General features: G+C 35.7%; 5 protein-coding genes across 9 annotated transcripts; 3 read left to right on the forward strand and 2 right to left on the reverse strand.

The window, feature by feature from the left end:
* Positions 1-41: 41 nt before the first annotated feature.
* On the reverse strand, positions 42-2,679 carry LOC102622170 (hypothetical protein). 3 transcript variants are annotated; one of them, XM_006483575.4, is made up of 3 exons: positions 2,517-2,679; positions 1,852-2,341; positions 42-622 (listed from the first exon to the last, which is right to left on the reverse strand). In XM_006483575.4, exons 2-3 carry the CDS (start codon positions 2,291-2,293, stop codon positions 186-188), a joined length of 879 nt encoding a protein of 292 aa, XP_006483638.2. In that variant the 5' UTR covers positions 2,294-2,341; positions 2,517-2,679; the 3' UTR covers positions 42-185. The 3 variants fall into 3 exon arrangements, with proteins under 3 accessions (XP_006483638.2, XP_006483639.2, XP_024957123.2); XM_006483576.4 differs by having other exon boundaries at positions 2,414-2,578; XM_025101355.2 differs by having other exon boundaries at positions 1,852-2,335; positions 2,414-2,571.
* Positions 2,680-5,406: 2,727 nt separating this feature from the next.
* Positions 5,407-7,579, forward strand: LOC102621501 (gamma-glutamylcyclotransferase 2-1). Of its 2 annotated transcripts, none has more exons than XM_006483573.4 (9): positions 5,407-5,651; positions 5,778-5,890; positions 5,980-6,056; positions 6,189-6,245; positions 6,484-6,540; positions 6,635-6,675; positions 6,773-6,844; positions 6,934-7,013; positions 7,148-7,579. In XM_006483573.4, the coding sequence occupies exons 2-9, from the start codon at positions 5,782-5,784 to the stop codon at positions 7,330-7,332; spliced, it is 678 nt and encodes a 225-aa protein (XP_006483636.1). In that variant the 5' UTR covers positions 5,407-5,651; positions 5,778-5,781; the 3' UTR covers positions 7,333-7,579. The 2 variants fall into 2 exon arrangements, with proteins under 2 accessions (XP_006483636.1, XP_006483635.1); XM_006483572.4 differs by having other exon boundaries at positions 5,409-5,624.
* A 1,501-nt stretch (positions 7,580-9,080) lies between these two features.
* On the forward strand, positions 9,081-12,042 carry LOC102621207 (proteasome subunit beta type-6). The gene is made up of 8 exons (XM_006483571.4): positions 9,081-9,328; positions 9,539-9,615; positions 9,729-9,784; positions 10,322-10,394; positions 10,569-10,680; positions 11,092-11,165; positions 11,525-11,599; positions 11,711-12,042. The coding sequence occupies exons 1-8, from the start codon at positions 9,217-9,219 to the stop codon at positions 11,840-11,842; spliced, it is 711 nt and encodes a 236-aa protein (XP_006483634.1). The 5' UTR covers positions 9,081-9,216; the 3' UTR covers positions 11,843-12,042.
* Positions 12,043-12,374: 332 nt separating this feature from the next.
* On the forward strand, positions 12,375-14,285 carry LOC102620928 (AIG2-like protein D). The gene is made up of 5 exons (XM_052443262.1): positions 12,375-12,694; positions 12,877-12,949; positions 13,115-13,207; positions 13,296-13,379; positions 14,046-14,285. Exons 1-5 carry the CDS (start codon positions 12,546-12,548, stop codon positions 14,187-14,189), a joined length of 543 nt encoding a protein of 180 aa, XP_052299222.1. The 5' UTR covers positions 12,375-12,545; the 3' UTR covers positions 14,190-14,285.
* A 585-nt stretch (positions 14,286-14,870) lies between these two features.
* LOC102620473 (L-arabinokinase) lies at positions 14,871-25,455 on the reverse strand. Of its 2 annotated transcripts, none has more exons than XM_006483569.4 (29): positions 25,034-25,455; positions 24,799-24,906; positions 24,525-24,593; positions 24,341-24,424; positions 24,143-24,219; positions 23,919-23,985; positions 23,374-23,431; positions 23,185-23,252; positions 23,042-23,104; positions 22,620-22,673; positions 22,439-22,538; positions 22,254-22,363; positions 21,763-21,882; positions 20,754-20,810; positions 19,577-19,749; positions 19,314-19,479; positions 19,004-19,087; positions 18,743-18,868; positions 18,433-18,563; positions 18,271-18,352; positions 17,996-18,083; positions 17,347-17,390; positions 16,980-17,075; positions 16,807-16,883; positions 16,384-16,584; positions 16,089-16,254; positions 15,838-15,909; positions 15,342-15,545; positions 14,871-15,228 (listed from the first exon to the last, which is right to left on the reverse strand). In XM_006483569.4, exons 1-29 carry the CDS (start codon positions 25,136-25,138, stop codon positions 15,100-15,102), a joined length of 2,979 nt encoding a protein of 992 aa, XP_006483632.2. In that variant the 5' UTR covers positions 25,139-25,455; the 3' UTR covers positions 14,871-15,099. The 2 variants fall into 2 exon arrangements, with proteins under 2 accessions (XP_006483632.2, XP_006483631.2); XM_006483568.4 differs by having other exon boundaries at positions 19,314-19,482; positions 25,034-25,453.
* Positions 25,456-25,801: the final 346 nt, after the last annotated feature.

Raw genomic sequence — 25,801 nt, forward strand, 5'->3', positions numbered from 1 at the left:
ACATTTTAAGTTTTCCGCAATAATTAAGCTGAGCTAAAGCATTTTGAAGATCAGCCAGCATTGCGCTGAATAAAATGAACTGAAAAGCAACAAATGCATCCAATTCCGGATTTGGCTTCAAAGATGCCAACATGACCGAACTAGCTAGCTACCCTTTCTTAAATCCTAATGACATCCACAACTAATTATTTACATTCTTGTACATGATCAGTGAACTGATTCAGCGTGTTAACAATTTCTCCTAGACATGCAATGAGCTTATCCCCTTGACGTCTAACAAATTCTGATTGGAGATCCTGAACATTATTCAAATCAGCATCACTATAATCAGCACTCTCAGCAACTATGGCATGGATTAATTCTGCATTTTCTTGCAGTTTCGCCACCATCATTTGCTCATTTTCTACTAAACAGCTCTTCAAGGACTTCTTCTCTTTTATGCGACTGTTCTGACACTTCTTTTCTACCAGCCGTACCCGAGGTTCTTCTTCCACATGGCTATTGCAGAGTTTTTCTTCTGAGCAGCCACCTTTCTGATGGTTTTCATGCAAGCAGCTTTTTAGAAGCTTTTGTTCCACGCATTGCTTCACACACATTGACTGCCTCCTTTGCCTCTTGGATCCTAGCAATGTCAAATATAGAAGTACTCAGATGGTAACAGCTTCTAAAACCTGAGGCTCTGACAAACAACTGGAACAACTATATATTTCAAGAGTTCATGCACAAGCTTTACATCAGCAGGTGTGGTTCACCACAAAGAATATGAGAAAAATATTGAAAGATTGACACGCTAAGGAACATAATGACAACAATTGTAATAAAGCAATTTTAAGCATTAATATTATGAGAAGTTGAAATACTACTGAAAATTGAGAAACACCAAATATTTGAGTAAGGCCATTCTTAATATCTTGTCCATGAGAATAGGAGAATATCAAGAGGAAAACTAACTTCATCAACAAGGTAGAAGGAGAACTGAATGAGATAATGGGGAGAAAAGAAAAATGTATTAAACAAAAAGATAAGTGAAATAAAGCATACAAAAGAACACACTGTAGCCAGAATTGGCAGCATTAATCGTGTATCAAACTGTGATGGAGTTTCTGGCACATAAAACATACCCAGAAAACAAACACGAGCCATCAAAAATAAAATGGAATTACTAAGGAATCAATGTTGCAAGCAATTTTAACTGAAATTATTCGGATGCACTGAACACCACTAGGTCCTATCAGATAGAAGCCATAAAAGGAAAGTGAGTAGCAAGAGATCCATTCCAAAAGTTGCATGTGCAGGTAGATTTGATGAAGAGGTCAGAAAAGAAACAAACAAAAATAAGAAAGGCAAGCACTTTAAATACCTACGGAAGCTACTCGATACTCGATAGCAACAATCTAGAACCTGTAGAAACCCCTATTACCATCAACAAAAACTAGAGATAAAAAAAATGAGACCATGACCGGAAGCAATATAAATAACCCATCATTGCAGTAGTCAAGATTCACCCAAATTAAGCTGTTCAATGGATATCATAAGAAAAGAGTATTACGTAGCAACTAAGGCTTCATTTGTTTAAACGCAGCATGAAATTTGGTAGCGCAACTGAGTATTTGTGAAAACTGTTTGTGGAAACAACTAGAGCTTTGGTTCCACAGTGCATAAATAGTAGAATAAGATGACACAAGTAAATTAATAGAGGGTAGTCACTCAGGCTTAAAGTGCATGACTAATTATTATTTAAATTATGCCAAATAAAGAAATAAAAATAAAGAGTATGTGTGTATGTTCTTGTTATAGAGGTGGATGAGAAGTCCTCCCAATCCAAGACAAGAGAGGGAAGTTAAAAGTTACCCAGTTGTGCTTGTGAAATTGCTTCGGAGAAGTCAGCTTCAGGATCGGTATCTGAATCTGGGTCAGTATCATCAGATCGGTTATCCTTAGACATAACGAAATCATGAATGGCTTTAAAGAGCTCACTGTCAAAATTGGGTGGAAAGCAATCAGTATGAGTTTGAGTTTGGGAATTAGGAAAAGTCCTTGATCGCACAATTATCTTTTTGTACTCATCAAGCAATGAATCCCATTTCCTCCGGCATTGGTTCGCAGTGCGCGGCACATCCAACGCCGTACAAGTTTCAGATATTATTTTCCATTTTTGATAGCTTGATAAAGCTTTCAAACAATCTGCCTCCACGGCAGCAATCTCGTTCACAAGAATCAGCGCTTCCTTCGAACTCCAATCTGGACCCACTTGTGAACGCGTGCGTCGCGTCCCCGAACTGCCGCCTTCCATTGCTTGTGCCTTCAGCACAGCAGCAAGCTCTCATTCAGTTTGCTGCACCTGCATCATCATCAATTCATTATTTAAAAAAAGAAAAAATTAGTAAAGATATAAATCAATCTGATAACATACATAGTCATGTTGGAATGGAATTGAAAGGAAAGTGAGGTAATCAATTGAATTCATAGATATCAACATCTCCGAAACCGTGGGCGAAAGAGTTGACTCCACTCACCAGTTGCACGAGCGTTCGAAACTGACGTCTCTCAAGACGTCCGTAACTCTCAAGCTCTCCCTGCTTCAGCGAATACAGTACGTTTTGTTTTGATTTCACCGTCTAGTTCGCGACCCACCTCGATATCTCCGCTTTAGGCTTTTCAGTCTATTACAAAGCCCACCATTTCCAAGAGGGGGAATAAAAGGCCACTACGGCCCAATTTCAGCCCAAGCCCAAGTGTAAGTGTGCTGAATCAAGTGCAGACGAGGAAGAAAAAGAATATTCTTGAGAATCGGCAGTAAAGTAATATTTATTATGGACTCTTCGAGAAGTGGAAGGAAAACGTATTACACAGGTAAATTTTGGAGAAATAGAAGGAAAACGTATTATACTAGTAAAATTTGAGAAAATTCCACACGAATATTCTACATAGTGGGTATTTAAGAATTGGTACATGAAATTTTAATGAACCTGAAAGAGATTGTATTGAGAGGTAATCTTCATGGATTTTGCGACATGCTTATTTGTGTTAAAGGCCGGGATATGTAACTGCTAAGAAATTTTCTTATCGCATGAAATATTAGTAAAATAAACGACACAATTTTTATTTGAGTAATTGATTTTTGACCCCTCATATTATCTCACTAGCCCCTACTTTTCAATTTATCTTATTATTATTTTTTTTATTTTATTCTTCTCTCCTCCATGACCATGAGTTCATTATCCCCCTACCATTTCATCAACCACCACTACCTCCTATCTTCTTTATCTTCAAACCATTATCTCCATCAACACATGATGAGCTCCAATGTTAGTTTTTGTTAAATTTTATGAAAAAAAATAGTGGGTTTTTATTGTTATGGTGATATTGGTTTTGAGTTTGCGATATTCTAAAATTTTGTTTGATTTCAGTTTGGAATTTTATTTGAAATTAATATTTTGATTTAAAATTGTAAATTAATTAAAAAGAATAGATATCTGAGAAATGAGAGGCTAATCTTGAGAGAGTAGAAAAAAATAATTATTTTTAATTTTTCAAGAAGAGTAATTCTAAAATAAATAATATTAATTAAAAAGTAGGGGCATGTATGATAAATTGAAAGGGTCAAATATCACCACTTTTAATTTCTATTTAAATTTTTTAAAAGGTAGCATCATAAAGGGTTAGACAACTCCCAAATCAATTTTTTTTTGCACTTTATTTTTCTTTAGGAATGGCAAAACTATCTGGATCCGACTCGAATCCGCAAAAATCCAAAAGATTCGGACCCAAAAAAATCTGAATTCACATATTAAAAAATGCAGATTCATATCCTAAGATTTAGAATCCGTCGGGATTCGAATCTAGATCCACATGCAAATGCATTAAAAAAAATTAGATATCCAGATCTACATTATTTTTTAATAAAATTATTTATTAAATTAAAATTAAATGAAAAATATATAAGTTAAATGAAAAAAGATAATAGGATTAATTAAAAAATATAGAAGTTAAATTAAATTAAGAAATATATCGAAATTCATATTATTTTATATGGATTTGTGGTTCTTTTATAATTTTATTTGGAGATTTGTGGTGGTGCTAAATTTGGATTTATGTTATTCTTGATGTTTGATTTATATTATGATATTTTTTAATTGTGACTTTATGCCTTTGTATGTTATTGTAGGTATTGGATTGTTGATTGCTAAATTATAATTGAATAAAAGTATGAATGCACTATGCATCATTTTAAATTATCAAAATCATATACAAATGTAAATATGATGTTAGACAAATCAAGATAGTTTAACTAATGCCTTCGTCAGTAAGATTAAATGAGGGATATTATTATATTATCTCTCAATGACTCGAGACTTATGCTGATAATGGGGTAAATTATTTATCAATTAGGGGCACAACAATGTATTAAAAGAAATAGAGAAAGCAAATAAGGGACACAATGTCTAGAGAAGGATTTTATTCAATCTTAAGTGTATACAAATAAGGAATAAAATCCTCCTTTTATAGTGATATAATCATAAAGTGGTAAGTAATATATCATAATTATAAGAAATAGAAACCCTCAAATTAAGGGGATAATGGAAGTTATAAGAGATGAAAAGTTGCTTGTGAGGAGATAAAAAATTATTTTTTTAAACATCCACATAAATTATAATCATTACTCTTTAAAGAATTGATCCTAATTCTAGGCAGTTTTCACAATATTCCCAAAACTGATTAAAGCTTTAGTTAATGAATTTAACAAATAGCTACTTATACAGCAAGATTAATGGAAAAGGCCAAACGCAGGTTCGAAGCAATTGAGTTGAAGCGCGTGCGGATGTCTAGGTTCATTGAACCTGTGGCATTTTACCAGTAACTTTGACTGTAACGCAAAGTCATAATATATGTCCTATAGCCGCGAACACGGTGCTGTAAATGACAAACACTGCAATTGGGCAACGCTGAAAACGATACCTAACTAGTAATCTGTAATCTGTCCAGATTCAATGCATCCAAATTTATTGCTTTACCATCATGCATGGGCCAGGGCTACACGCATGGATGTCATGTATGGTATAGAAAGTATGCATAAGTAAACTAATCAACAGCATAACTAGGCATATATGGTAGTATTTTTTAACACGTGTTAATATTGTCGAAGGTACGAATTTAATCAAAGGCAAACGATAATGCTACCATACTTTTGTGATGTATGAATATGTGTGCTTTCAACTTCATAAACACATAAATCGTAGCCCCATCTCCTAAACACATGGATTCATCTGCCAATTGCATACATAATGTGATGTGATACATGATAAATGAAAGAGGCATCAGGCATGCCACTGCCAGCCAGGCAATTTTCTGTGGGTTAAGTTCAGGTCATATAAAAAGCGTGTTTATATAACTCGCCAAGGTCATCAGTCATATAAAAAGGCGTGTTTATATAACTCGCAACCTCCATCCCTCTCTTTGCTCGTGTCTCAATTGCACCCACACGAGAGACGGGGAGAGAGAGAGAGAGAGAGGAAGCGAAGAGAAATAGAAAGAGAGAATACAGAATCCTAACCTTAGGCGTTTTAGCTTGTTTCGTTTCCCTCTTTTGCTTCAAGTTTCTTCCTTTCTCTCGCGATTTCCTTGTATGCTCCTTTCTTTCTCTGATTTGGGTGCGATAATATTGCTTGTCCGTTTGTTTATGTTTATGATTAGTGTTGGATCCATGGCGAGGTGAATGCGCCATTTATCAATTTGATGATGCCTTATGTTTGATATGCCTTGTTGGTGCTTTTCAGGAAAATGGTGTTCTGGGTTTTTGGGTATGGATCATTGGTGTGGAACCCAGGGTTTGAATATGATGAGAAAATTTTAGGCTTCATCAAGGACTACAGGCGCGTGTTTGATCTTGGTCAGTTCAATTTTTGTATTCAAATTATTCCTTGTCTGATTTCTTCAACTTGCTCATCATGATATATTGTTTTGTTTCCTTTGCATTAGCATGCATTGATCACAGGGGTACACCTCAACACCCGGCTAGAACTTGCACGCTGGAAAAATCTCAAGAAACCATTTGTGTAAGTAGAACCTCGACTTTGTAATTTCTTCTATGCATTTATTACATACATTTAGCCCAAGTTTTCTTTTTTAGTCAGAAATTATACACGCTGTTTTTCTGACTCCTTTAATTTACTTGCAATTTCCATCAGTGGGGTGTTGCTTATTGTGTCCGAGGAGGTCCTGAAAAGGAAAGACTCGCTATGGAGGTACGGACGAGCACTGCCTCTGTTAATACTTGTTGTCTAAAGAAAGAATTAGTATTACCGTGGGCTAGCTAGATGTTTTCTTAGTTTAAAGCTAGCTACTAGATGCTTTACTAGGGATTTGGGTTTCTCTGTTCCCCTGCTTTTTATAGGAATAGGAAGCCCTTGCTTTATTTGTCAAATCTGGTTTGCATATTATAAGACAATAGAGTGATGTTTTCTTCCTTCGTTTTGTCTGTAGTATTTGGAACGAAGAGAATGCGAGTACGACTCTAAGACCCTTGTAGACTTTTACAGGGTGAGAAGTTTTTCACCACAATATTTTTAAACTTTGCTTCTTTGGTATCTGCAATTTGTTCTTATTTCTTTTGCATGATCCTTCTTTAATCCAGGAAGGGGAGCCTTCACAGCCGGCTCTAACTGGGGTTATAGTGTAAGTTTTCTTGCTTTCTATGAGTCAATGTCTGCAATTTTCAATAGGGAAAACATTGGTCATGATTTGCTGAGGAGAACTGTAATTATATGTGCAGTTTCACGTCTACTCCAGACAAAGTATCAAACAAGTATTATCTGGGGCCTGCTCCATTGGAGGAAATGGCTAGGTAAAGTAGAGGGCAGACACTAAATCATGGAATGTATCTTTACGGTTGGCATAAACAGTCTATTCACTTGTTCTGATTTACATTTTCAGGCAAATTGCAACGGCTGTCGGACCCTGTGGAAACAATAGAGACTACCTTTTCAAGTTGGAGAAGGCCATGTTTGATATTGGTGAGCCTTTGTTTCTTACACAAAACATGACGTGATGGGAATGAACCAGTCCGTATACATCTTAAAAGTTAGATCTTCATTAATGTACTACACAGAAATCAATCTGGGATTCAATCTGGGATTATGTTTAACAGGTCATGAGGACGACTACATAATAGAGCTGGCAAATGAAGTGAGGAAAGAGCTTGGAACTGCTGAAAAAGGAATTCTCAAGGAGAGGAAGTTGGTTGGGTCATCATCCCGCATGCCGCTCACAAAATCTCATATTCCAACCCTTCAACTGGGTCTACGCCCTGAGGCGGTGGCCATGGATTCATAAGAACACAAGGCTGACAGACACCATAGGCCTAGGGGACTAATCAAAGATATCAAGCAACGTAGCTAAACACAATCGCCATCATCTTTGTTTTCTTCTTTTTTTTTTTCAACCTTTTTCCTCACTTTTTAGGATGAGAACTGAGTGGTTTGGAATTGAGAGTTGACGGCTAACCATACCAAATACATGTTGTGTAACCAAGTTGAGGTTAATTTCAATTTCCGGCCAAATGAAGAATCCTTCATCGTTATATTATTCGCATTACAGAAGTTGGATTGTTTGGTTGTATGTTTGCGTGTTTCCGGTACCGGTAGGGAAGCAGATTTATCTTCATTTTTCAAGTCCTTGAAATTGGGTTTGAGGCGATGGCAACAACAGTAGCACTAATACCCAACACTCACAAACTATTCCATTACCCACATGCGTGTAGCTTCGATGATTGATGAATTCTAATCTTTCCAGTTCATCTCCACCAAATTGCCAATTCGAACTGTTTGCGTTTCATTTTCTCCATAACGAACATAAATTAATAAACTCTAGAATTGTATATCACATTTTGTAAATAAATTTACAGGCCTGAAATTTGGACATACCATTTTGTAGACCACCAGGAGAGTCATAAACTCTTGAACAAATTAATTAAGATAATTGGATTAGTTGAATAAAATTACAAAATTATGAAAAATAAATTACGTGACCCATGACTATGAGCATTTTCATCTAACCAAATATTAGTATATCATATAAGTTTGTACAAATTAATTTGTGGTTTTAACATATTGTAACCAATTAATCAAACTACAGTAGCACAAATCCCGAAATTTTATAGCACAGTTTGAATTTTCCAAAATTTGTAGAAAGTATAACGATATATAGATATGAGAATTAGGTGACTATTAGATTCTAGATTATTAAAACACCAAACAAAGCTAGAATCCTTCCCACACTTAAAAAATATATTTACTATACTGGAAATTTTAGCAGGTGAGGAACTCAAATTCACTCACTCCCGCCATAAAGATAATATAAACAATATAAATTTCTTTTGCTTAATTATTTAAACTACAGTAAGAATCTTTTCATGGCCTTGTGCTGATCAAGAATTCAAGATTGATGATTTATAATTGTAATGTTAGTGGAATTGTACGTCATATTAGAAGAAATATGATTTAGACTATAGGAGATGAAGAATTGTAATGTTAGTATGAACACCGAATTATTATGTTAAAACTTAAAAAGTGTTGAATTAATTATTTATCAATTAGGAGCACAATAATACAACAAGAGAAAGAGTGAAAGCAAATAAAGAGTTATAATGTCTAGAGAGGAATTTTATTCAATCTCATGTGTCTACAAATAAGGAGATGAGTCCTCCTTTTATAGTTATAAAACCATACAAAATTACAAATGAAATAAATGTTTCGTAAATAAATACATCATTAGTCATAAGTTCTTATAAGATAATAAGAGTTATAAAAGATGAAGAATTATTTGATGGGAAGATAAATGGTTACTTTGATGGACATCACATAAATTATAATTGTTTTATAACAAAAACTCAAAAAGCATCATTAATGTCCCTTTATTTTTCTCCTTAATTAACATCGTCAATGAAATGGGCTCAATCTGTTGGGCCAGCATGAAGTAGGCCGATAAAGCGTCTTCCTTAATCCTAAAACAAACAGAGCCCACAAGAAAAAAAAAAAAAAAAAAAAACTCGACTTGAGGAAGAAGTCAGGACTCAGGAGTGACTATCGAGGGTTGATATATATCAAAATCTATCGTAAACAGGAGAGAATTACAAGAAGCAAAAATTAAAATTAAACTCAAAATTAAAATTGTTAAGGGCATTTAGAAATTGTGGTAAGTGAGTGTTTTAGAGGAAAGATGGATCTGAAGATGGAAGATTTTAACGCGCCACACTCGATGGGTACTACTATCATCGGCGTCACTTACAACGGCGGCGTTGTCCTCGGCGCCGATTCTCGTACTAGCACCGGTATTTGTCTTCGATTCAATTTCATTATTTGAGTTTCTCGATTCAGTAACTTGCTGATCGTTTTCTTTTTCGTTTTTTTTATTTTAATAGGTTATTGTTTCTATTTAAAAATAATAGTAAATAAATAAAGAGCAGAGATTTCGTGTTAATTTCTTGATTAAAAAAAAAAAAAACTGACAAATTTTGGTCGCTGTTGTGATGTGATGGTAGGGGTGTATGTTGCTAACCGAGCTTCAGACAAGATTACGCAGCTCACTGATAATGTCTACCTTTGCCGCTCGGGATCGGTAACTGATCTCGTTCCACATTGGCTTTACCATTACAGTTCTTTTATCTTCATAAATTATGCTTGATTGATTGAGAGAGTATGAACATTGATTGTTTGCGTTTGCTTTTTCAGGCTGCAGATTCTCAGACTGTCTCCGACTATGTTCGCTACTTCCTTCATCAACACACGTCAGTCTATTTCTTTTCCTTTTCCTTTTTTCTTTATTATTATTATTATTATAGGCTATTGCAAACATTATGATGAAGTAAGTTGTCTGTCTCTTTGCAAGAATGTCATAATTAATATACTATTTGTGCCTTGTGATAACTTGTTATGGAAATCTCATAGGTAAAGATAACTGAATAGGCAAGAATGTCGCTATAGTTATACTATTGTGTCTCGTGATAATTTTTTTTTGGAACCTAGATAATGATAGCTGAATAGGGATTGATACTGATCCCTAGATGAAGAGTATGGATTGCCTTACAACTGTTGTTGATATTGTTTTGGCTTTGGCATTTCGTTATGAATTTTTTCCACCTCTTGTTGTTTTCTTGCATTTGCATTAGATTTGTGTATATGGTGAAGATTGGAGAGTTCTGCTTTATTTGATAGTTGTTGATAAGCACTATGACTTTATTAGCTCATCATAGAGCTTCAGTTACCCACTTCCAAGGTCTTTATGTATTTGCCCTTTCTTATTTATCAAGTGATTTCACTTACAGGATACAGCTAGGGCAGCCTGCAACTGTTAAAGTTGCTGCCAATCTTGTCAGGCTGCTATCCTACAATAACAAGGTTTGATTTTACTGTTCTGGCTTGCTTAATCTGCTTTCTTGTTTTTTGAAAACTGCTAAGTTGAAGAAAAAGAAAACTTTGCTTGCCTGTTAGATATTTTTCCCCTTTGAATGCTTATCAGTAAATCAGACTCTTTTTATGCTTGACTTACTGAGAGTTATCTGGACTTGACAGAACTTTTTGCAAACTGGAATGATTGTTGGCGGTTGGGATAAGTATGAAGGTGGTAAAATATATGGAGTTCCTCTTGGAGGAACAATAATTGAGCAGCCTTTTGCAATTGGAGGTATGCTGTTCCTTGGGTTGTTTAATTAAAGAAACTGTAGACTTGGACATCCAATTCTTGTTTTGATAATGACATGTTCCGGACCTTGATTTCCTTAGGATATATACATTGCAGTGTTGTCGTGTCTTTTTCTTTTTTTTTTTAATTTAGCTGTATGATCATATTTTATCTCTTGATTTTGTAAAGCTGATCTTGAATTTGTGTTTCCACTGACTTGTGCGCATTGTGTTTTAGTTTACTAGTTCTTTCTTGTCCTTGTGGGTGTCTATATGGTTTTGTAAAGCATTACTTTGGTATAACTTTCTTCTTTTATACTATGTTGCAACATAGTTGTTTAATACAATGATCGTTTAATATTGCTTTTGTAAGAGCAGTGTGTGCGTCAAGTTTAACTCGGTTTGCACCTTGCAGGATCTGGCTCAAGTTACCTGTATGGGTTTTTTGATCAGGCATGGAAAGAGGGAATGACCAAGGAAGAAGCTGAGGTATGTTGGTGATCTTGATATTTGCAAAAACAAAGATAAGAAGTTGCCTTATAAAACGTTGTTTGTGTACCATCGTGGACTATTCCCGGGACATAAAACCTTCCCAAGCTGCATCTGTAATCTGCCAACAACTATGTGAAGAGAATGTTACAAAGTTAATACTACAATCAAACTTAAGCTTTAGAAACTTCATTCCGAGTTTATTTAATATTATTAATTTCCAAACATTGGGTTCGGTCGCTGTCAAAGAGTGTCACTGGTACAGTATTCGTTTAGTTGTTCGTAGTCTTGTGAGATGAAAGAATGTTGTGTGCAAAGATGTGGAACATGCTTGGTAATCATTTTGGTGTTTCTTGCAGCAATTAGTGGTTAAAGCAGTTTCTCTTGCCATTGCGCGTGATGGTGCTAGTGGAGGTGTTGTTCGAACCGTCACAGTAAGATATCATTTGACTATGACTTAGTAATTCCTGCTTGCACATGCGTGATCAGCAACTGAAAAATAGTGAGACTGAAACATTTTGTGTGTTGGTTCTTTACTGTTGCAGATTAATTCTGAAGGAGTGAGCAGAAAGTTCTACCCTGGCGACACACTTCCATTGTGGCATGAGGAGTTGGAGCCGCAAAATTCGTTGCTGGACATGATGAATGTAGCTAGTCCTGAGCCGATGAACATGTGATGAAAGAGGATATCGCCTTGTACTACTACTTTTCCCCATAGGGGGTATTCATCTTTATCTTGGAAAAGCACTGATGTATCAGCAGCAGGATATTCTCATGTTTTTTTTTTTTTTTTTTTTTAAATTTAGTTCTTGGAAGAGCTACAAATATAATGGTGTTTGGAGGATGATATTTTATTTGATGATGCCATTTCTGCCGAGTTTAGGACTTGAAACCTTAGAACACTAGTTGTAGTGATTATCTGTTGATATATGTTAGTTATTTCAGGAGAATTAGAGCCGATTGTGGTTTAGTCGACTTATACCGGTGGGTTTAGGCTAAGCCCGAGAAAAAATATTTAAAAAAAAGAATCTTTTTGGTTAAACATCATTGAGAAATTATTTTTATTCAAAAAATTATATCTTATTTATTCTGTGCGGCGGGGGGGAAGCTAAATCATATTAATGAAAACTTGGCCTCTAAAAAAATAAAAATAAAAACTTGGAAAAAAATAAAAACAAACAAACCGGACGAGGACAAGTCAACGTAAGTTAGTTATGTCCACCAAAAGAAAGATTCCCGAGAATGCGGGGCAAGCGAAAGCTGGGAGGAAAATAAAAAAAAAAGAGGTCAGGCGTCTTCTTCTTCAAATTCAGCTATATAGAAATAAAAATTGGTTTTTATTTACATCAAACAATCAATCGAGAGAGACAGTGAAGGGAAATGGGTTCGGCTTCGGCTTCCGCAGCGAACGTTGTTAATCACAACCACAAGCACAACGTGTTTGTGTATGGCAGTCTGTTAGCAGACGACGTCGTCCGCGTCCTTCTAAAGCGCATCCCTCAATCTTCTTCCGCCATCCTCCCGGGCTAGTCCGTTCTCTAAATTTCTTTAACCTTTTAATTTTTTTTAAAATTAAATAACTTTTAATTTTTTTTTTCTGTTGAGTGAGTGATTGTTGATGGGATTTTCCGATTTCGTTCGATTCAATATTCATATTTCATACATACATAATAATTTAATTGGGTGGTAATTAATTCGTAATTGGTTGCAGTCGCAGGTTTAGCATCAAAGGCCGTGTCTATCCAGCCATCCTACCCGTTGAGAACAAACATGTTACCGGCAGGGTCGGAGCAGAGTTCTCTCCTTCCTTTTTGTCTTCTGTATTTTATTAATTTATTTATGGCTATGGGGGCTGATTTACTATTTATTATTTATCATTTAATAAAAATCTCTACTTCCTCTGGTCTCAAATAAAATATTATTGAGCATTTTTTTGTCGACTCCGGCAGGTGCTGTTTGGAATCTCTGATCCTGAATTGCTTGTTCTAGATGAATTTGAAGATTTTGAGTATCAAAGGACCACTGCTGATGTCTCTCTCGTGGTAACTAAAATTGAATTTGAATCCCCCTCACTTCTAATTCTCCAATTTCTCAAGATTCGTGCAGTTTATTATATTGTGTTTCATGCAGGATACTGCTGACAAGTTACAAGTTCAGACTTACGTCTGGACCAATAAAAATGATCCCAACCTGTATGGAGATTGGGATTTCGAGGTAAATTCTTCTTCTTCTTCTTCTTATGTCTCTTCAATAATTAAATTCTGCTATCCATTCTGTATAATGAAGTGAACTGGTTATGGACATGAGTTGTCTTTTAATTCCCTTCCATTCAATCTACTAAACTGATGTATTGAAATGGGGGACACACAGTCAGTGAATTTCTTCCCTGTGGATTTTTTATCTCTTCAGATAGTGGCAGTTATTATTATTATTATTATTATTATTCCTAGTATTGGAGCTTTGAAACCTCCTTGAGGTTCTGTTGTGCAAAATGTTGATGATTGCTTCTATGTGCAAACCAGTTCCATTAGATATGGCAGCTTTAGAGATCACAAGAAAAAAAAAAAATTGATCTTCTTGTTTTCCAAGTCTCTAGGTTTATATCCTAAGAAATTTTCTGAGGTGGTGGTGAACATGCCAATATTCTAAATAACCAACCAGGGCATCACTTGCTAACGACACTAGTAACCAGGGCTGAGAGTTGCTGTCTTATATACCAAAGTAGTAATTTTGCACATGTGATCAGATCAATACACATAACATAAACTCTAGGAAATTGATAATTCTGTATTGTGAATGTTATCTGTCAATCCTTCTGTATATGTGTTAGCATTTTCTTATGTTTGGCTTATTTTAAAATTTCATTGGCATGTAATATAGGAATGGAGACGCCTACACATGAAAGATTTTGTCAAGATGACCGCAGGATTTGTTGAAGAACTGGAGCTGCCTGAAGCAAAGCCAAGGGTAGCTGCATATGAGTCCTTTTATCAACAGAATGCTGACAATTCAGAAATGTCTTAATGATTAATCTGTTAGTTTCAATATGCATTTATGTATGTATGTTATGGACTATCTTCTTTCAAAAATAATGTCATCCATCCAGCAGTTCTTTTGTAATTCCCTTTTAATCTTTTTTTTTTTTGTGTATTTCTTTTGATTTTTTATTTAGTTTTCCGGGTTAAATAAGCCAATTTTGCACACTATTATTTCACACGTAAGCGTGAAGAGAAAATCCGCAGGTTTAGTGACGTTGAGATAACAGTGATGGGCATTAATAATAGTGTTGAAATGTAAACGCAAACGATAAAAATCTACCAGAACTTCCTACAATTTTGACATGAAGTAGCTCGCCTGCCCTAACCGAATACGTGTGGTGCATGGACGTATTCGTGCTATATAAATTATGAGAATCACATTTATTACAGATACCTGCACAAATTTATGTGATCTATTTTATATATAATTGCCACATACTCCCCAATATTTATTTGTTAACACCAAAACATCATCTTGTAGGAGTAAAGTTTGTACAAGAGTTTAGCATCAATGGTTAATAAATTCGTAGTTGCTTTGATTTATTGTCTGATGATACCAAAAGTTCAGTTCAATTTTACTCGGTCGGCAGTTGCGCTTGGAAGAGGACGCCATTTGTTGGTACCGAATGAATGAAGACCTGAATGCATTTATAATCCTACCAGCGGGTTTTGGGTCAAAAGGCAGAAACATTTGCACATTTGTTTTATTCAGTAAATAATGCCTTTGCTTATTCACACAATCACAAAATAAAAATGAAACCGTAAGAATAAAAAGGTGGCAACTTATTTGTAAATGATAATTTTTAATGCCAGAGAACAACAAATACGAAATAAATAGAGCCCTCTCAAAAAATGTATTTTCTTTTATCACTTCAGCTAGCGAAACTGCGAAATAATTACTGATTTGACTTTAAAGAGACGGAGCGGCGACGAATTCTCAGATGTCCAAATTTTCCAGCACCTGGTGATGAGCCCTCAATGATAAGCGGCAAATAGCCTGTTGCATCTTTGTACCTTTGCTGAATCTGAAAGTTCATACGGCCAGTAATAGCTTGTTAAATCACTTGCTCCGTAAAAAGCTATAATATGAATAATCAACATGTCAATAAATTCTTTTCAAAGTTACCACTTAAGTTACCTCAAGAACTTGTTCGCTGCTCCTTAGAGAGTTCCGACCAATTACACAAATCGTTCCACCAGAACCCCCGCCAGTAATTTTAGCCCCGAATAATGTCCCATCTTTAGATTTAGACACTTTACTATGTTGAATTTCCTGTACCAACTGTACTAGCCTATCTGTCCCATCGGAACCAAGTCCACAAGCACTATAGCTGTAATGACACTGAAATGTGATACAGAAGAAACAATTAAGACACGCAAGTATCACTGAACATGTTCCTTGGATAGAAAATGGCTTTTGCTAGAGATATGTGAGGAAACAAAGAATGTTCAGAGTCAAACTCTGCTATCAAAATCTTAGTTTTGATTGTGTTCTGTGAATTCTAATTATTTGTGATGAATGCAAATTCATTCTGAAGTAATACCCAAAACCACTTCTTGGAACACCCCTCTTACATAAGCATTTGTGCAGAAAAGGAACAAACTAATCATACTAAAACTTGTAATATATCCACCTGATACAGTAGTTCTCCCAGAGAAGTAAGTTGATCATCTGAAGCTGCAGCTGTTAGCAATGCTTTAAATGCCTGTATGTAAAAATGAAAGAAGGAAAGAAATATCTCAGGTGGAATTGGTCAAGAAAACTCACAACTATGACTCATCTTTCACATAACAGAAAATAAGAACAAAAGGCAGGACCAATTCTGGTACATAAAAATTCTATTCTCCAAACAATCAGATAAGCTATCAAAATTCTCTGACAAACCTTGACTCGGAAATTCTCGTATATAGGATGACAAACTGGTGCTCTAACAAAATATGTACGCTTTGGATCAATTACTGTGACTGGATCATTGTGATCACCATAATTCTTAGAAAATTCCTCACCAACAATGGACTCAGGAATATTCTTGGCATAAAGAGCTTCAAATCTGTAACAAGAAATATAAATTTAATCAATCAACAATGTCACAAATATTAACATATCTCAGAATTGATTTTATCCTCAGTCACTATTATTTTCAACAACTCTGCTAGTAAATCCCAATAAAGCACCGTACCTGTGAGGAGATAAATTGCACAAGTAATCTAGTGATGCTTCAGCTTCAAGTAGCTCAACACCATCAACCTCCGGTTCGATGTTGTTTATCCCATTAGAACTTGGCAATGATTGAGGAAGCATACCAGATGCTGTAGACTTTATCATCTTTCGACCCATAAATGCACCTGCTCTGACAGATCCATAGTCTGCACCTCCAACACTGCCGAAAAGAATGCCAAATAACACAACTTAGACATTTATCTACAAAGAGCAGCGAAAGGCCCCCGGGTATGGGGTTTGCTCAAAAGTTACAACACAGGTAGTTTACCATAGCATCAAGTGCTTAGTGCTCCTCCAATACACATAGGCTAATGAAAATCACATGGAAAAAAATTTTTATCTTATGCTTTAAAAAGCTGGCTTTGGATAGCGGGTTTGGTACCTGTGTCTTATTCCTGAATCAATTCCCCAAAAACGGATGTGGCTAGGAATTTCCACCACCCCAAGTAACTCTGCTGGCTGGCATAATCAAGAAGCAAAAATTTTGACTTATAATTCTTGATCCTCGACAAAGCTTCAGCATAGAGTTTTGTCTCCTGCAATAATGACACATACCTGGCACACCATTGCCAGAAGTTTGTTGGCTTCTCCACATGCAGAAGCCATCTGGTCCATCACACCACAAGGAGCTCCAACTATGTGATTCTCCACCTAATAAACAACTTAAAATGATAATCAAAAGGAAAAACAATACAAGGTAGATTTTGTACCAAACAGGATAGTCATCTAATAGGTTAGATCTCTTGCAGCGGAGCAAGAGGTCTAGAGATCAAATCCCCGCACACAAACCTTGGAGCTAAATTTGCATTTGTGCATGGATGGGTGGTTAGCAAGTATTCTTTAAATAAATTAAAAAAAAAAAAAAAGCGTCCTGGGATGTCGAACAATAATATCTGTGGGAAGGATGTGTCTAAGGTCAAACCTTTTGGCACAGCAAAGCAAGATCTCTTGGATGGATGTTTAATCCTGAAAAATATAGTTCGATGTTTTGAATCAAAATATGGATCAACAGAGCTCTGTCAATCAATGGAAAAAATTTCTCAATATACCGCAATTAAACATTATAAGGTATACACAGCATTGACTTAACTACAGACTATAATTAACTCATGAATAATGATGGAGAAACAGGTATTCTCCAAACTGCACCTAAATTTACATTCACTCAGGCCTACCACGATAATCATGCCTAAAAGTCAAGTCAATGTACCAAAATGTGACTAGAATCGTAACCCTAAAGTTGCTTAAAATTAGGACAAAACAGTAAATTTTCTTTATTAGCCTTCTCACTTTCAAAGACTTGAATGCAAGCATGACGTATGCCTCTTTATGACAGTTTACAATTTGATAACATTTCAAATATATTCAGGACTTTGGCTCTTTGCTTTAATACAACCAACTGAAAAATAGACCTTTCTCAAGTATCTGAAATTTTGTACTATCTATAAAGATATGAATGTGTTCCGCCAAAGAGATGAGCACTTCTAATTTATGTAAATAAAAATAAAATATGAGCAACAAAAATGAATTAAAATTGAAAAATTTTCTCATGGACAATTTGGAAAAATTACCATGAGCAGCAGCTATGGCAGACATACTAGCAACCTCCACTGAGGCAGAAGAAGAAACACCTTTTCCTTCTGGTACTGCAGAAGAAACCTGTACGATTGGAACTTGTACATTCAGTAATAGACATTAATAGCATCTTGTGCAGGGGAACAAGACAGACAAAAATGGAAAAATAAGATCATGCAAGTATCAGTCGCAGGCAGAGATTAAGAACATTCCAGGCAATATGTAATAACAACACAAGCATATTCAAAAGAAAGGAGAAAGTCAATTTTACCAGCATGCTTATACTATCCTCAAAGCGCACACCTAGTTCTGTCATTAAAACCAGAATTGTCCCAGCAACATATGCTGCCCACCTAAAAGAGGAATTGCTTAAGCTGCAATGCAAATGCACAATAAAGAACAAAAACTAATCAATCAAACACGAGGAACTCACTTTTGGGATGGATTTGTATCAAAGTATTTTTTCGCCTTCTCATATGACATAGGTTTCCCTTCATCCATAAAATCAGATAAATCCATATCAAAAGTTGGACCACGATTGCTCAACTCTGATCCATATGATACCTGATGAACCAAAATGCATAGATAAGAGTTTATATTCATGCAAGCACATTATTGTACAAAAGTTTCTACATTTTTCTTTGGTGCTCAAACCTCCATTAAGTCAAATTGGAGAAGTACATCAGCATTACCTCGAAAACAACATTAAATATAGAAAAAAGTAATAAAATACTAAGACATACAATTTGCAGAACCGGCATAGGCCCTTGTCCTTTATCATTATGCCGAGCCAGGGCATGCTTCCAGAGTCTTTGTTTACTCGGAGAAATCTTCTGCAAGGCTACATGACAAGCTTCTCTTATGGGCATCTAAGGGAGGAAAAAAATGATGGTTAAAGCATAAAATTAAAGATTTGGCCCAGAAAAACCCAGAAAAAAAAATAAAAAAATAAAAGGATGGTATAATAGAAGGAAATATAAGTACCAATAGAAGAGAATTTGAACCTGCAAAACAAGACTTCCTGAATAATCAGCAATCCCTCCCATTACATCCAACCTTCCAGGTGCTCTAGCCACGAAGATTTCTTCCTGCACAACAATTAGAATTTCAAAATGTCAATGCCAACAGAAGATTCACATCAACTGCATCATTCAAACACCAATTATCGACTCAAATGATCAAAACAAACACCAAATCAAGAACCCATATAAGAAAGGTATTAGAAAGTCTATTCACTCGCAAGTAACAAGAAGATTAATCAATCTTGGGAGTAGAAAGATTAGGAAAAAAAGATTTAGTTATAGGAAGCTCAACCTCCCAGTTAAAAAGTCCAGCTGCAGCCTTGCGTTCCCGCATCTGGCGCTTCTCAGGAGTCCTATCAGAATCTTTAATGATATCAAGTTCCACCAAGCTCTTCAGAAAACTCATTGTATCTGGAAGACCTTGACAATCTCCATGAAGAATCTCAAAGTCTTCAGTGCTTCTAGAGAAAGAAATTTAAGGACGTCAAAATTGAAGCTTGCAACTACCATATAATACAAATTACTAAGACATACAGTAAAAGGTATAAAAATTACAATTTCACTGTAGAGTCACCCTCAGGCGTACAAGGTGGTGATCTGCTGGCAGATAGACCAAGTTCATCTTCTGCAGTTTGATACCATTCAGGAATGGAGACATCTCTTCCAGGGACTCTTTGTAGTTCATACCCAAAAATTATGGCATCACGTAATCTTCTTGCCCCACTTAACTATATAGACATGAGAAAACAATAATGAGCTAATAACAAATCAAAGGCCAAAAAACTGGTAAACATGACTTTCAATAAGAAAAAGTTTATAGTAATCAGTATCTTATGAAGATACAAACTATTAAATGAAGAGGGCAGATTATGAATGTCACTGCAATATCGTTGCATGTAACCTGAAAAATAGGAAATGCCCCTTCCCCACCCAACATCTGGTCTTTCCCTATTATGAAAAAAGGTTTCTATTGCATTCACCTAGTCTTACATTGAAAGATTTCTATTGCATATACTCGGGAGTGGAACAGGGAGGAGAACTTTAAAGTGGACTACCCATTCATTAAAGAAACAGGAATACCAAAACTGTGATCTGCTACCAAACTCTTTCCACTTCAAAGAACTTAAATCGAATTCATATCACAATGTTGTTTCCGTCCAGAGTTACGTCAGAACACAGTTCTAAATCAATGCATCAATCAGTGCATCCTTCTTATAATATCCAATAAGTCATAACAGTTTCCCAAAATCGGAGTTTAGCAGTGAGGAAACACTTTTATTGGGACTTATTCTTCTTTTGATTGGACCAGGAAATCACCCTCCCTTTTGACACTTTAGATAATGACTCTGTTCTTTGTGACTAAAACACAGGAAATCTCTTAGGCATTACCTCTCCATCTATCCTGTAGATGGAGACTTTAACCTAAATCCCAACTCAATTGTCTTTGGTTCTTTTGATGCCAATTTTGTGCATAATTTCAGGACAAATTAGGTATTTAATCTCAAGTCTGATGTCTGATTAGCTTGGATTTAATTCAGTTGAATCATTAAAATGACAAATTTGAATTTCAAACTACATCAGAAACTAACTTCCTACTAATGGATCAACTATAACAAGTGAGTTACAAACTTTAAACTTGATAATAGCATCAAAGATAAAACCACTAAAGAAGATTTGTTAAAAGTAAATATGACCAGAAAGCACCAATACCAAATGCACCAAATCTTATTACCTTATCAGATGCATAATTTTTTCCAATAGCTGTTTCCTGCAAGATGTGAGCTGCTACCTATATGCATATCATTGTGCAGTTAGCAATCGTAGAATATCAAAAAAATAAAAACTGGAAAGCAAATTGCACAAACATGACACGTTTTGAGAAACAAATTCCCAAAAAATCAACATGAAATACCATGACAATATCAACATTACATGATTAAACCACATACACTAGCCAATGAATATTAAAGTGTATCGATTTTTTAATCTGCTTCAAAAACATTCAGCCTTAGCACTTACTTAAGAAGAATTCTTAACCGCCTGAAAGTAGAATCATACATATATTCAGACTCGGGGTCCTCTATTTTAAGGACTTTCTTTTTGATATTCTGAACTAATATTTAGATATCATCAAATAACGAGTCTTCCTATAGTCTTACTATATCATACTTACATCATAACATACAAATCTTGTCAATATATTATCGTTCATGGCACATAAGTTACTGTAACTTCTTTTCATGCACCATTACAAACTTAGAATTTTCAGCATATTCAATTTATGGACTACATGTTACATGTCAATGATATAAAACTTTTCAGATTCTTTACTTTCGTTAGTTGAATCAATATGTTACAGGTTGTAGCAATGATTCCGCTCTGGAGTCAAAAACAAAGTTCAACCACATATTTGGATATTCTTTATAGATAATTTTCAAATAAATCTACATTTTGTCTTTCTGTGTACTCTTATTGTCAATATGGAAAATATAACTGACAAAGTGAGTGAATAGGTCACTTCTAACAGAAGCTTAGTTGCTATATTCCATAATCAATTCTTGATTATGTTCAACTCTGGAAGTTAAAAGCCAATTTACTCTCTCCAAACAGAGCCCAGTATAAAAAGATTTGGGTGAGAACTAATTCTATTGGCAAAGGACAACTAAGTTGCATCACAGAATCTTAATTATCAAAATAAAAGATGGTCAACAAGTCATCAAACTTGAGGAAAGAAAATCTACCTCTCCACCATTGATGCCTCCCTCGTAGCATGGTTTCAAACTAATTGCACGTTCAAGATAGGGCTTCCAATGACCAGTTAGTAAATCCCTCCTGATCATCTCAACACCTCCTTGATAAAACTGCATTGAAATCATAAAAAATAGATTTTGAGTCAGACGTGGCTTTGTGTTTGGGTGGTGGGGGGCTGCTTTTTTTTTGTGGGGGGGAGGGGTGTGGGGGGGTTGGTGTTGTTGAGTGTGAAGAGAGTTGTAAGTGTTGCTAAGAAACAAGAGAACTATTAAAATTAAACATGAATTACGAGATGGTGACAAGATGCCCACAAAGAAAAGATAAATTGCCCAAGAGACCCAGAAAGGAATAAAAACTACACAAAAGTATTGCTCAGCTAAAATCTTTAGACAAAAAAGGGCCTAAAGACCTTAAGTCTAACAAAAACAGTCTCATGATCATGAAAGTAAAAAATGAAACAGAAAGGAAGCAATAGGCGAACCTCAAGCATGTTTCTGAGAAAGGGTTCTTCATTGAAATAATCTCTGCGTACAAAGACAAATGGCAGCTTGTATGCTAGGGCTTCACTGACAGTTCCATAACCAATTTTTCCTGAGATATGGAGAGACCGTCAATTAACATAGATGTGATATCTAGTTCATCTGCCAGTGAAATTTTCATACTGACCAAGCATACAGTCAGAAGCTGCCATGAAATCAGGCGTATAAGCATCTTTTGGCAGCTTAATAAAATTGGGGGGAAGCTGGCTGTCCGAAGCACCACAGACCTGAATTGAAGAAAAATATGCAAGCTTACTAAATAAGCACATTTAGCACATATTAAGCAGAAAACATGCTACAAAAAGTACCAGGCACTTCCAACCCGAGGGCAAGTACTCCTCCTTGAGCTTCCAGCCTGCAGGCTGCATATCAGAAATTGAGACAGGGTAAGCACTAGAATTTGATAAAATCATCAGAAAACAGAAATTATAAAAGAACAGTCACGGGGAAAGTCAAATTCGAAGCAAGAATTTGTATCAAAACATCAGATCTACCAGATGGAAAAAAATTATCGAACCGCTGTTTAAAATCAGATACCTAATCAACTCAAGAGTGAAAAATGTGTGGTAACTCATAGCCACCATTAACAAACAAATAAATCTCTCTGTCTCCAAGAAATTATCACTTGCCATAGACAAAGAATATAAACAATCCATCACTAGAAAGTTCCAGTCCAGATACCACGCAAGCAAATATTTTAACAAGAATTTTTTTTCATCAGCAACCATACCTGTCCGCCAAAATTGAGGATAAGTAGCTTCACATCATCCTCAATTCCAAGTTCCTTCCTCACCTAAATTAAGAAATAAACCATATTGTTTATAACATAGAGTCTGAAGTGATTCAATGAATGAAGCTAGTTGTGCACCAAACCTCCTTGCGGGATTTGTGCAACCTCCTCACAACAAGAGGTACATCAATGACATCACGGAAAGCCGGCACTGTAAAGACAATTTGTGACCAATCATTACAAAACTGCCAGCATCATATAAAAATAACCAAGGAAGGGCCAACAAACACAACTATGCTCAATTAATTGGGGGTTTGTAACAACTGACATACTTGGGCAGTATCCGGGTAGACGGATGAGGAACTCACAGTGAGAATAATCCTCTGCTATCTGTATGAAATTTCAAGCACACAAATAAGTTCAGATAAACTATCCCCATAGAGAGCAATAAACCCCATATGCACAGACAGACAGGCTCCAATATCAAAAACTCAAGCTTAATATAAATTTATTGCTTCTAGCTGACAATGAAACCACAAAGATTAAGATCATTATCAAGCAGTTACATACCAGCAGTCCAAAGTTCACATGTAAGTGCTATTAGAAAACAAGGGTTAAATTGTATTCGATTCTCGTAGTGTTTGGGGAAAACTTAATTTCTTTAGAGGCTTTAAAAGATCTCATTGGCTGGTACTCAATCAGTATACCTAAAACACATCATTACTGAAAGTGGAATAATCAAAATATGGTCTTTGTAAACCACAACACCAGCTTCCGCAATTAATAAAAGCCAGATCCAATTAGGAAATGGAACACCAAATTGGAGAACATGACTCCAAGAAGATAAGAGGCACAGGAAAGAGAAGGCGCAGTTCACCTGCCAAACAATTGAACGGTGATGATGCCCAGCAGCCATCACATACTCCGCATAAATAAAATCCCAGCTACAAATCATTCAAAAGATAAAAGATGAATAAAAGTGCCTTAGAAGGTCCAAATCTGACAAGTGCTTAGAAACTATTTAAGCCAAGGAGAAGATATTAAAAAAAAAAATTGCTAATAAGAACAACACACAAGAGAGATGGCACTAATAAAAGTTACCTAAAGTTGGTGACACAAACAGAGCGAATTCCAGCATCAGCTGCAGCACGACATGCAACTGGAACAACATCAGAAACCTGTCCGTAACAAAATGATGTTCACTCGTTCAGTAAAACTGGCCAAATGTGGATCTTCAGGTTTCAAAATCAATGTAATGAAGAGATGAAAATATGAAAAAAAAGGATTAAAGTGAAGTACCACTAAGTCAGCTTTGATGGAATTCAGCCACTCTACTTCGTCTTTCAAAATAGATTTCCGAGGAGCCACAGCTGTCTCTGAATACTAGCCAGAAGAAAAACATAAAATAGTAATAATAACAATAAGAAGCCATGCAGATAGATAAATAAAACAGTGGCGGATGAGATAAATGAAATTCATATACCTTCTCCAAGGAGGCAAGGCGGTCTACAGTCAAGGCATCAGCCTGCACTGCTCCACAGTCCAACAGTACCTGATGGTCCGTACATATAAAAAGGCATATGAGGAAACTAATCATTAACGCAAGCATTTTCAGTACAAATTACTTTGAAGCAAATAAACAAATTCAGTTCCTAGATTAATTAACTAATTAATTAATTTTATTTAAAAAAAAAAGAACTGGAAAAGAAAAGAAAAGAAAAAGAAAAAGAGGTGGTGAAGGTAAACTGAGGGGCGACCTTGCGAATGAAGAGGCGAGGGGACTGGATTTCAGAAGTGAAGACAAAGTCAGGAGCACCGGTGACCACGTGGACATCATGCCCCGCAGAAATCAGATTCCTCACAACCTAAACATCGTCGCATCAAATATCAAAATCAATCACCAATCAAATTCAAATCTCAATTATCAAGTACAAATGAAATGAAGTGAGATTGGAATTGGAAAACGAAAATGTAGTAAGGAGAGAAGGAAACCTCAACAACGCGAGTGGCGTGGCCAAAGCCGTGACCGGTGACATAGTAAGCAAATACCAGATGTTTACTCGACGCCGACACTCCATCAGTCTCGTTGATCCTCATTCTCGCACACAACTTATCAAGAAACAAAAATTCTATTTGTTCTGCCTTTCTCTTTCTCTTTCTCTTCCTGTTATTAAATGAAAATCAAACTTACTTTACGTGAAAAGGCGGAGGACGGGGAGAGAGATATAAAGTAAGCAGTTACGTAGGTGACGCAAACGGATAAAGAGGATCAACATCCGCTTCCAACTTTATGTTTTTAACATCTAATAATTTGGAAAAGGTCGTTGTTCCCCCGCTTTTGTGGCTCCCCAGATCTCATCGATTGACTACTTATTATTACATCACCTCTCCTAGCTAAGCAAATTCCATCAGGTTCCGTGCCAGTCCATAACTCCACTGACCAAAAATAGTTACGCAATTCATTGGGCACCGTAACATGCACCCGACGCACCCTGTACAAACGATGATATTAATAAAATAAATCATGACTTAATAATAATAATAATATGCATCGTACCTATGAATTTTAATTTTTTTTAATATTGATTAAGCATCAAATTATTGTATTATACAAATATTTACAATTGTTATTATAACAGACATTATACTGATATTTACAATCAGATATACATAATTGAAACTTACATTAATAGATTAAGGGCCAGTTTGGTAATGTTGCAGTTTTTAAAATAATTGTTGTTAGTTGTGCTGTAGAAATAA

The sequence above is a fragment of the Citrus sinensis genome, chromosome 1 (genome assembly GCF_022201045.2).
Source record: "Citrus sinensis cultivar Valencia sweet orange chromosome 1, DVS_A1.0, whole genome shotgun sequence".
NCBI classification, from domain to species: domain Eukaryota; kingdom Viridiplantae; phylum Streptophyta; class Magnoliopsida; order Sapindales; family Rutaceae; genus Citrus; species Citrus sinensis.

Excerpts from the sequence above, each read along its gene's own strand:
- LOC102622170 (XM_006483575.4), bottom strand. The coding sequence starts at position 2,293 with ATGGAAGGCGGCAGTTCGGGGACGCGACGCACGCGTTCACAAGTGGGT. Across the intron at positions 623-1,851 it reads AATTTCACAAGCACAACTGG|GATCCAAGAGGCAAAGGAGG; the intron begins GTAACTTTTAAC and ends TGACATTGCTAG.
- LOC102621501 (XM_006483573.4), top strand. The coding sequence starts at position 5,782 with ATGGTGTTCTGGGTTTTTGGGTATGGATCATTGGTGTGGAACCCAGGG. Across the intron at positions 5,891-5,979 it reads CAGGCGCGTGTTTGATCTTG|CATGCATTGATCACAGGGGT; the intron begins GTCAGTTCAATT and ends CCTTTGCATTAG. Across the intron at positions 6,845-6,933 it reads CCATTGGAGGAAATGGCTAG|GCAAATTGCAACGGCTGTCG; the intron begins GTAAAGTAGAGG and ends TTACATTTTCAG.
- LOC102621207 (XM_006483571.4), top strand. The coding sequence starts at position 9,217 with ATGGATCTGAAGATGGAAGATTTTAACGCGCCACACTCGATGGGTACT. Across the intron at positions 9,329-9,538 it reads CGATTCTCGTACTAGCACCG|GGGTGTATGTTGCTAACCGA; the intron begins GTATTTGTCTTC and ends ATGTGATGGTAG. Across the intron at positions 11,166-11,524 it reads TGACCAAGGAAGAAGCTGAG|CAATTAGTGGTTAAAGCAGT; the intron begins GTATGTTGGTGA and ends TGTTTCTTGCAG.
- LOC102620928 (XM_052443262.1), top strand. The coding sequence starts at position 12,546 with ATGGGTTCGGCTTCGGCTTCCGCAGCGAACGTTGTTAATCACAACCAC. Across the intron at positions 13,208-13,295 it reads CTGCTGATGTCTCTCTCGTG|GATACTGCTGACAAGTTACA; the intron begins GTAACTAAAATT and ends TGTTTCATGCAG. Across the intron at positions 13,380-14,045 it reads ATGGAGATTGGGATTTCGAG|GAATGGAGACGCCTACACAT; the intron begins GTAAATTCTTCT and ends CATGTAATATAG.
- LOC102620473 (XM_006483568.4), bottom strand. The coding sequence starts at position 25,138 with ATGAGGATCAACGAGACTGATGGAGTGTCGGCGTCGAGTAAACATCTG. Across the intron at positions 23,986-24,142 it reads GTTTGTGTCACCAACTTTAG|CTGGGATTTTATTTATGCGG; the intron begins GTAACTTTTATT and ends AATGATTTGTAG. Across the intron at positions 18,084-18,270 it reads AGGATAGTATAAGCATGCTG|GTTTCTTCTGCAGTACCAGA; the intron begins GTAAAATTGACT and ends CCAATCGTACAG.